General features: G+C 51.0%; 1 protein-coding gene across 1 annotated transcript in view; it reads right to left on the bottom strand.

Moving 5' to 3' along the window:
• ACAP3 (ArfGAP with coiled-coil, ankyrin repeat and PH domains 3) overlaps positions 1-9198 on the bottom strand; it is a 70332-nt gene extending 61134 nt beyond the window's left edge. The window contains exon 1 of the mRNA XM_015648028.1: positions 9105-9198. Coding sequence (XP_015503514.1) covers positions 9105-9151 — 47 coding nt within the window. The 5' untranslated portion in view covers positions 9152-9198. The remainder of the gene's footprint in view (positions 1-9104) is intronic.
• Positions 9199-9204: the final 6 nt, after the last annotated feature.

The raw sequence follows: 9204 nt of genomic DNA, 5'->3' as shown, positions 1-9204 counted from the left end.
GGGAAGGGAAGGGAAGGGAAGGGAAGGGAAGGGAAGGGAAGGGAAGGGAAGGGAAGGGAGCCTCCTGCTCAGACTGTGCCAGCATAGTGGTGGCTGTTTCCGACATCCCGGGACGAGGTCATGGCGCAGGGACAAACCCTCACTTCCTGCCAAAGCTGGGTTTATTGGAGAACAAAGCAGGGAGACTGCACAGAGGCCGAGCTGTGGGAACCAGCACTGTGTCCCTGAGCTGGAATGGAGCCCTAAATGACAGGGCCTACAGGGCTGCTCTTGAGGACATTTCTGCATCCCCAACCCTGCCAAGCTGGCAGCACCCTGGGGATGCTGCACTAAGGCCTGGCACAAGCCCTGGGTGCTGAGAAAGGCCCTATCCCTGTGTGTGCGGGGCATTTTATTCCCACCAAATACCCTCTGACCTTATCCCAATGGTTCCAAGCCCTGGAAGCACATCTGTGTTTATACACATGTCCCCACACGCTGGTGCTGTGAGTAGCAGCATTTCCCAAAGAGAATGGGAATGATTAAGCCCTGCTGGAGCGTGCTGGAGCAGCCTGGGGATGCAGGGAAGGATTATCTCACTCTCTGATATGATATAATCTGTTTAGACGGTGCCACTCGATGCTTATTTAAGGACTGAGTGAGCTCTTGGCTCTGGGGTGTGCCACCCATGAGCTGTGACATCAGCCTTGTAATCCCCGGGAACGAGGGCCCTTCCCTGGGAATGATCCTGCTGGGATGTTTGGGATATGCACACGTGGGGCTTATCCCACTGTGGGGCCACAGAATCCCAGGGTGGGAAAGCCCTGAAGGCCACCCAGCTGTGATCCACCCCCACCTTGTCACCAACCTTCCTTGGACACCTCCAAAGCTCTCTGGGCAGTTCCAATACCTGACCACCCCTTTCCATGGATTAATTCCTCCTGATGTGCACCTGGACCCTCCCCTGGTGCAGCCGAGCCGTTTCCTCCCACCCCATCTGTATTCCCTGACAACTGTCATTGTCAGCTTGAGGAGAATAAGGTCCCCCGATCCCCCTGTTCTCCAGGCAGGATCTGTGATGCTGAACTCCATCAGAGCAGGAGAACGCTCTCCCTTCCCTCAAGGAGAGGCCAAGTCAACTTTTCCTGCAGAGGAAATGAAGCAAGACAAGAAGCTGAGGTGTGGGAGGCTCTGTGAACGTCCCACACTGCGTTTGTTTGCTTAACCTCAGATCCCGTGGGTTCAGAACACACCTACAGCCTCTCCAGGCTTTTTTGCTTTTTTTATTCCCTGGTCTTTCCTTCCTGTAAATCAAAGTCTCTGAGCTGAATTCTGTCCTTTATAAAAAACAGCGGCCAGAGGAGACAGCAACATGCAGATATCAACAGAAATAAAGCAACTTGTGGATGTGCTGCTTCAACACAAACCCTCTTCAAAAAGCCAAAACAAGCACCGACCCAGAGAAAAGCCTGGAATCCTCTCCCAAGAGCTCATGCAGGGACAATTCTCTTGCTTCACTGGCTGCTTTGGGGAGCAGTGAGGAGTAGTCAGCTCCTGCAGCAACACGTGGGGCTCACTCAGGGCTGCCCTCACCCCTCTGGGCTTTTGTGTCCCTGGGTTTGGCAGGACAGACCCTGCACCCACCACAGGGCAGAGCCAGGAGCTCAGCACTCTGAGGAGGAGCACGGGATTCCTAAATCCTTCCAGAGCCTCCAGCACACCTTCTAATCTGTTTTATTGCACCACAGACCCTTTTCCCTCCCTCCCAGCAGCTCCAGCAGCAGCAGCAGAACACGACCCTGTTTTCCCTCGCTGGTGTCCATGCTGGGGGCAGTGACTGCTGCCAAGGGCAGCCCTGGCTGGGCCGGGAACCAGGCTGGCTGCAGCTGGGCATGGATGCAGTGGAGCTGCAGGAAATCAGCCCCCACCCTCCTGGCAGGAATTATTGTTCATTATCCCAGCACTGCTGCCTTGTCCTGGGGGTCCTGCAGAGAGGAAGGCTGGCACACACAGCCCAGAGCTCATGCTGGGCTGGGAGCTGGACTCCATGGTCCTCGTGGGTCCTTTACAACTTAGTCTGTCATTCACCCCCAATTCACCTCTAATTCACCTCTAATTCACCTCCAATTAACTCCCAATTCACCTCTAATTCCCCTCTAATTCACTTCCAATTCATCCCCAATTCACCCACAGTTAACTCCCAATTCACCTCTAATTCACCTCAAATTAACTCCCAATTCACCTCCAATTCCTCTCTAATTCACTTCCAATTCATCCCAAATTAATCCCCAATTCATCCCCAATTCACCTCTAATTCACCTCCAATTCATCTCCAATTCACCCCCAATTAATCCCCAATTCACCTCTAATTCACTTCTACTTTACCCCCACAGCCTGGGATTAAGGAATACAATTCCCATTGCCCCAACACTCTCCAGACAGGGAATTCTGCCCCTCAAATTCTTGCCCATTCCAAGATTTTAACCCTGCAGCACCCCAAAGAAGGGAAAGCAGCAATCACAAAGCTGCTGGAAGGTAAAAAAAATCTCATTTTTCCATGCTGGCCATGTTTCTTCCTTCCCTTCTCCCTCCAAGCCTGCAATTGCTGTCAAAAAGGGAACAAATTCTGCTCCTGGTTCCCCTTCCTCTCCCCACAGTAACACTGAGCAGTCTGGTTTTTTATCACTTCCTCTCCTCCACCCTCATTTTTGGAGCAAAGCTTTACCTTAGATAGGAACCACCTCAGCTCTGGGCAGAGCCAACAAACCCCTGGGTGGAACAAACACTTGGGGAGCTGCTCTCAGCAAATGCCTGGAATCACAACCCAGCCCTGAGAGAGAAGAGAGCTGCAAGCAAACAAGCAAGAAAACCCTCAAGGCCCAGAGAAACATTTCGTCCTGTCCTCAAAATTCAACCAGACTTGGACTGCAGGTCCTTTTCAAGGGCTCTTTTCTTTATCCCAGAAAGCCAAGCTCACCCAGGCAGCAGCAGCCTGGCTTGATTTTAAGCAAAGCCAGAAAAGCTCCTGGTTCTGTGGCCTTCCTGCTGCTGAAAAAAAAATAAAAAATCATCCTGTGGCTGAAATTTCATAGTTATGAAACCAGGCTTTAAAGGGACCAGTGCTGTTCCAGAACAGCCTGGGACTTCAAAGTTTGGGTTTCATTCCTTCCTCCAGAAGAGCACTTCAGGACCTTTCCAGCCCAGTTTCAGGTTGGTTTTGGATTCAGGAATTGTGATTTTGTAATTTGAATTTGAAAAGGAGGGTGGCAAGTGCTGTGTGGGAGCTTGACAAACGTGGGGACAGCCCAGGGACAGCTGCAGCCAGCCCAAAATCCCTCCTGCAGCTCTGGTTACAGCTCCCAGCCTTCCTCCCCTCAAATCATCCATGGCACAAACCCTTTCCAGCGTTCAGCTGTTCCCTGCTAAGCCCTGCCACCAAACTGGGAGCCTTCAGCCTCACTCCCTCTGCTCTGATGTGTCCCACAAACCAGCAATCACTGGGAAAAGGGGCCCACAGGATCCCCCAGCGTGCATTTAACAAACTCTGGAGCTGTAATGGAATTTGCAGAGCCCTGATCCCTACATTAGCAGTGCTTTATTCCTTATCCAGCGATTACAGGGCACGCCTGCACCGCCCTCCTGATGGCACAGACCTCTGCAAAAAGCCCCAGATTAACCGGGGCTGTGTCACTGAGAATGCTCAGGGAGGCCTGGCACAGCAGAAAAATCAGAAAAGTCCTCCAGGCACAGCCCAGCAGAAGGATTCTCCACTGGATGATGCTGCTGAGGCCAAAAACCCCATCCTGCCTCCAGGAATCTGGGATGAAGGTGAGCAGATGGCTCCTGTCACACAGCCTGGGATGTCCCTGGTGTGTGCTGCTTTCCCAGCCCACTGCTGGAATTCCAGACTCCCCAAATGCAAAAGAAACACCAGGAATAAATGATGGATCGATCAGTGCTGAGGGCAGCACATCCTGGAGGTGCTTTGTCATCCCAGACATGAATTATTCCACAGGTTCAGACACACGGGGGGACTCATCCTCTGCCTGAGCTGAGGAAATGGAACAAAGGAGCTGCTGGAATGAATAAAAGGGAATTTCATCAGCCACTGATGCCTCTGGATTCTCCAGGCTCCGCTCTCACCAGCTTCACATAAAGATATTTAGGATCCTCATAAAGAGATATTTAGGATGGACAGGAGAACCCAGGAGAGGCAACAAATCCTCATTCCATGGGGAAAGCTTCCCATGGAGATATTTGGGGCCTTCCCACAGAGATATTTGGGGCCTTCCCATGGAGATATTTGGGGTCTGGAAAGATAGGACGGGCAGCTCTAACTGGGAGAGCATCTCCTGGCTGGTACCACGGAAGAAGCAACTCCAGGGTGACATTTTTGCTTTGACTTCTCCCTTTCTCAGCCTCTTTGGCTTCAGAAACACAGTGATGGAGAGGTAATAGAGAGATAAGAAACAGAGAGATGGGAAATAAAGAGATGAGAAATAAAGACAGATATTAGGATGGTTCCAGGTCATTTCAAGCTGCTTTTATGATAATTTCTCATCTCTGATGCTGCTGGAGCAGGAGCTGGGCTCATTAGGGTTGATTCAGGCTCTGTGTGGGTGTCCTGTCACCAACACTGGGGACCCTGCTTCCAGAAGAAGCCTTGTGCAACAAAAACCATGTTCAAATCAATGCCAAAATCCATTTGTTGCATCGATTTAGCTCAACAGATGAACACCCTTCCTCTGGCCGATCTGTAATTTAAATTTGCTTTTAAGTAGCAAGTTAATAAATTTGGCTGCCCTCAAACTGCCTGGTGATGGTGTTCAGGGTCAGCTGGACACGTCACTATGAATTTTCTTCTGTGGAAGCCTTTGCTGACACATTCACCCGGCACTCAAACTGGTTCTGCTGCCTTTAAACTCCTCTAATTCCATCTCTTATCACACTCAGCCACATCAGTTTGACTCAGGGTTTTAATTCTTCCTGCTCTGTTTGAAACACCCCAGTCAGAGCTAGAAAATACCTCCCAAATGTACTCGTTTTTCCACTTCCCTTTCCTCTGGCAAGCGTCTTTTTTCATTCCCTGCCTCTTTCCTGGAGCTGGAATTATATCCCTGCCCTTTTCCCTGCCTAAGGAGAGCCACAGCGAGGAGCAGACAGTGTCAGACAAATGTCCCTGGGTCACTGCCTGATGAAAGCTCTGCTCCAGGAAATCCTGGGAATGTCTGAACCACAGCCAGGAGCCTGCCAGGGGGTGAGGGAAGTTGAGCTGGCACCCCTCAGATCCAGGTGGGACCTCAATCCCAAATCCTCTGACTCTCTGAATTTGCCATCTCTTCAGAACAATGAGAAGTTTTATTGTTTCATATTATTCATTTTTTTCAGCTTGTGAATACTTTGCTTGAGAAATAAACAATTTTTGCCCATTTTTCTCCAAGATTTTCTCCCAAACCAAAAATAATCTGCTGCTAAAATCTGCATTTTAAAAGACACATCCTTTCAGGAAGTTTCCTCCCAAATTTTGTCTCAAACCAGGACACCTGTTCAGCAGCACCCTGGGGCTTGGATGGCCATGCAGGGATATTTTAACCATCCCAAGGGCTCCTCAGGAGAAGATTCCAGCAGCTCTGGCTCATCCACACCCAGGGAAGCCTGACCTCACAGCAGGGCTGATTAATCGGTGTCATTAATGACAACAATTACATCAGCAGGGTTAGTTATGGAAACAAAGGCTCCCATCCTTTGGGGAGTTCCCCCAGAGCAATTTGGGGAGGTTTTTTTGGAGCTGCAGCCAGGCCCAGCCTCTGTCACTTGTTCCTGCTCTTCCCTTATTCCCCCAGGAATATTCCTGGAGTGCATTTCCAGCCTGGGTGAGCGACAATGTCACAGAGCCACGGAATGGGTTGGGCTGGGGGACCTCAAAAATCCTCCAGGACCACCTCCCACTATCCCAGCTTGCTCTGAGCCACATCAATCCAGCTTTGGACACTTCCAGGCTCTTCCATCCCTGTGAATTTCCAAGGTTGGACACAGCCACAGCTTCTCTAGGCTTCATTTTTTTTAAAGAATCAATCAAGGAATCACAAAATGCTTTGGGTGGGAAGGGACCTTAAAAACCACCTGGTTCCAACCCCAAAATGATCAAATTTATTCATCTAAGCTGTTCCTTAAAGGGTCAGGACAGCAATGAGTCTTTTCCTGCAGCACTCCAGACCAGAAGCTTCCCTAACAGAGCGGGACAAGCCAAAAGGTGTTCCTAGATTTCCCAAACTCCTCGTGGAGATAAAAGCCACGTTATCTACTGGGGCTGCACTCAGATGTGCAAGAACAGGTCCTTCCAGGTCATTAAATTGTTTACTGGAATTGCAGACACGCCTCTACAAGATGCCTGGCAGAAATCAGCTTTATCTGCCAAGGTGGAGGTGAGACACATTTAAATCATGGAATTTGAAAGATAAAAAAAGACAATTTTTCTTGTAGGAACTGGGATTTATAAAGTGGGAAGCACTGAGGGTGTTCTGGTGTTCTGAGGATGGATTTGACACGGAGTTGGAGGTGATTGTTAATTATTAGGACGTGTTTAATCTGGTGTTTGTTCATCCTGGGTAATTTCTTTTTTTGGAGATTTCTTTCCTGCCTGTGTGTGGCAAACAGAAGACAATTAGATTGTTTCAAAGGCTCTCCATGGAGAAGAATAAACCAGTTGGAAAACATGGCACAAGCCTTCTCTGGGAAGTGCAGAGGGCCCTGTGGATGCAGCAGGAAAAGGAGGATGATTCCTACACTGGGATGAGAAATCTGGATTAAATTTTTGCCTCTTCCACAAAGTTTCCTATGGCAAAGGACTTAAACTTTTTCTGAGTCTCTGCTGAGAACATGGAGCTTTCTCTCACCTCATTTTTATATCTACTTTTGTACATGTTGGTATATTTTATTTCTTTAGAGTTGTAATATTTTAGGGCTATGCCGTGTTCTGTGGGAGAAGTCCTGTCCCTTACACACATCCAGATTCTCTTGCATTCCCAACAAATAATTACAACAAAAGAACTAATTAAAGACCTGGAAGGAAGGAAAATACAGGAAGAAGCTAAACCCTGCAGCCTTTGAGAAAGCCTGAATATTTCAACTTGGTTCTTCTTTTTTTCCTTCTAACGTCAGGATTTCTCAATATTTGAGGTGCAAAGTCTGAATAATTCAAGTTGGTTCTTTTTTTTCCTTCTTATGTCAGGATTTCTCAATATTCGAGGTGTTCACAGTTTAAATATTCCCCTGCTGCACATATTCTGGCCCTCCTGAAATATCCAAGCTTGTTTCTCCAGCCTAATCTCTTGTTCTCCCTCTAACAGTCAGACTGTGTCTGGCCATGGGGGAAATAGTTCATAATTCCAGGCTTAAATAAGTGGCTTTTGATAAAGGTCCAAGAGAGTGCTCTGAGAGCTGTTTTGTTTTTATGGACGGAGCAGACAGAGCAGAATGATGTTGCCTGCATGCTAAGAAACTTGGCCCCGAGCCCACACACACACCACGGGCAAAATAAATAAATAAACACATCAATCAATGCTGACGTCACCAGGAAAAGGGTCACTGCCATGTGGGACGAGACATCTGGACAGTGAAGTCACAGCTCTGGCCGGGTGCCACCGAGCATCTCACATGCTCTGCAGCACAATGGGACGGAATGACAGGCAAAAAAAATATAAAGGTGCGGGGGGGAAAGGTGGATAAATCCTAATTGATGCTAAGTGAGCAGAGGATTAAAGCAAGGGTTTCCTACCTAACTTTTCCCTGATGGAAAAGTGCCATGATTGCAGCAGCAGCCTGGGCAAGACAAAGCTGTCATCTCACCTGACACTGCTCATCACCTGTCAGCACCGGGAAGAGCAGGATCTCCCTGCAGAATTCCAATTAAACCACGTGCAGGAGGACTCTTCCCACATCTCCACCCGCAGCAGTAAAGGAGGGGCACTCGCCCAGGTGCTTGTGTTACCTACAGCTCTCCACAACCACACACAACCACAAAATGACAATCTGTCAGCCCAGCCTCAGCCACAGACCACTGCAGCCCTTCTGGATGGAGCCTGCACCCCAAGAAATCGTTTTAAAATGCTCTTCCAAAAAAAATGCAAGCTGGCTTTTGGGGTTTTTTTGTTGGGTTTTTTTTTTTAAATAAACGAAAAGATTCCGAGAAGGAACAAGACGAAATATCTGCAGGAAGCAGAGACCCCCCCCCGCCAGCTCCTTCCCCTGCACGCACACAGCCCAAGCTGCTCCTGCAGGCTTTTGTCTGTGTTTCGCTCACGCAGACACAGCGCTGAGGCGGCGGGGATCGCTCCCCGTGCAAGCTCCGCTCTTCCCTCAGTAGCAGCAGCACATCCGAGCCCATCCGGACCCGCAGCCAGGATGCTCCTGGCACAATGGAGCATCAGCGCCCGGAGCGTGGCGGCTCCTTCCCCTCCAGCCCCGGGCATTTCTGCAGCGGCCTGATGGGGATGCAGGCACAGCCAAGCCGGAGCCTTTGTTGTCACAGCCCAGATTCCTTCAAGACCGCTAAAAAAATCCACCCTCCAAGAGATGGGAATGTGAGCGCATGGAAAATGAGTGTATTCCTCGGCCGCGGCTCTGCGGGCGGTTCCGATCAGCGCAGAGTCCCGCGGGGTGATGCCCGCTCGCCCTGCTCCCAACGGGATCCGGCGCTGGCGAGCCCTACAAATCCCCAATTTTTCATCTGCCGAGCGTCCGAACGGAGCGGGGGAGGGTGGGATGCGGGAGGGATGGGGAGCAGGGAGAGATGCGGTGTTCAGGAGGGTGGGAGCACGGGAGGGATGCGGGATACGGCAGGGATGGGGGCCACGGAAGGGAGGGAGGCGAGGAACGGGAAGGAGGGATGCGGGACGGATGCGGGCACGGCAAGGCAACGCCTGCGGCCGGAGGCATCCCCGGCTGCCGGCTGAGAGCGCTGGGCCCCGGCTCCGGCCCGTCCGCGGGCCCGGGGGTGCGGGGCCGGTCCCTCTGCTGGGGTGCGGCTCCGCGGAGCGCGGCCCGGCGGGGCCCTGCCTTTCCTCCCGCTCCCCCCGCACCACCCCGAGCCATTCCCGGAGCGGCCCCGCCGCCCCTGCGCTTACCGGAACCGGGGCGAGTCCTTGATGCACTCCTCGAACTCCACCGTCATCCTGCCGGCTCGGCCGCGCTGCGCTCAGCGGAGGAAGCGCATCGCCCGCCGGC

The sequence above is a fragment of the Parus major genome, chromosome 21 (genome assembly GCF_001522545.3).
Source record: "Parus major isolate Abel chromosome 21, Parus_major1.1, whole genome shotgun sequence".
Lineage (NCBI taxonomy): Eukaryota > Metazoa > Chordata > Aves > Passeriformes > Paridae > Parus > Parus major.
Note: the sequence above shows the minus strand (reverse complement) of the source record. Positions and strands in the feature narration are given on the sequence as shown.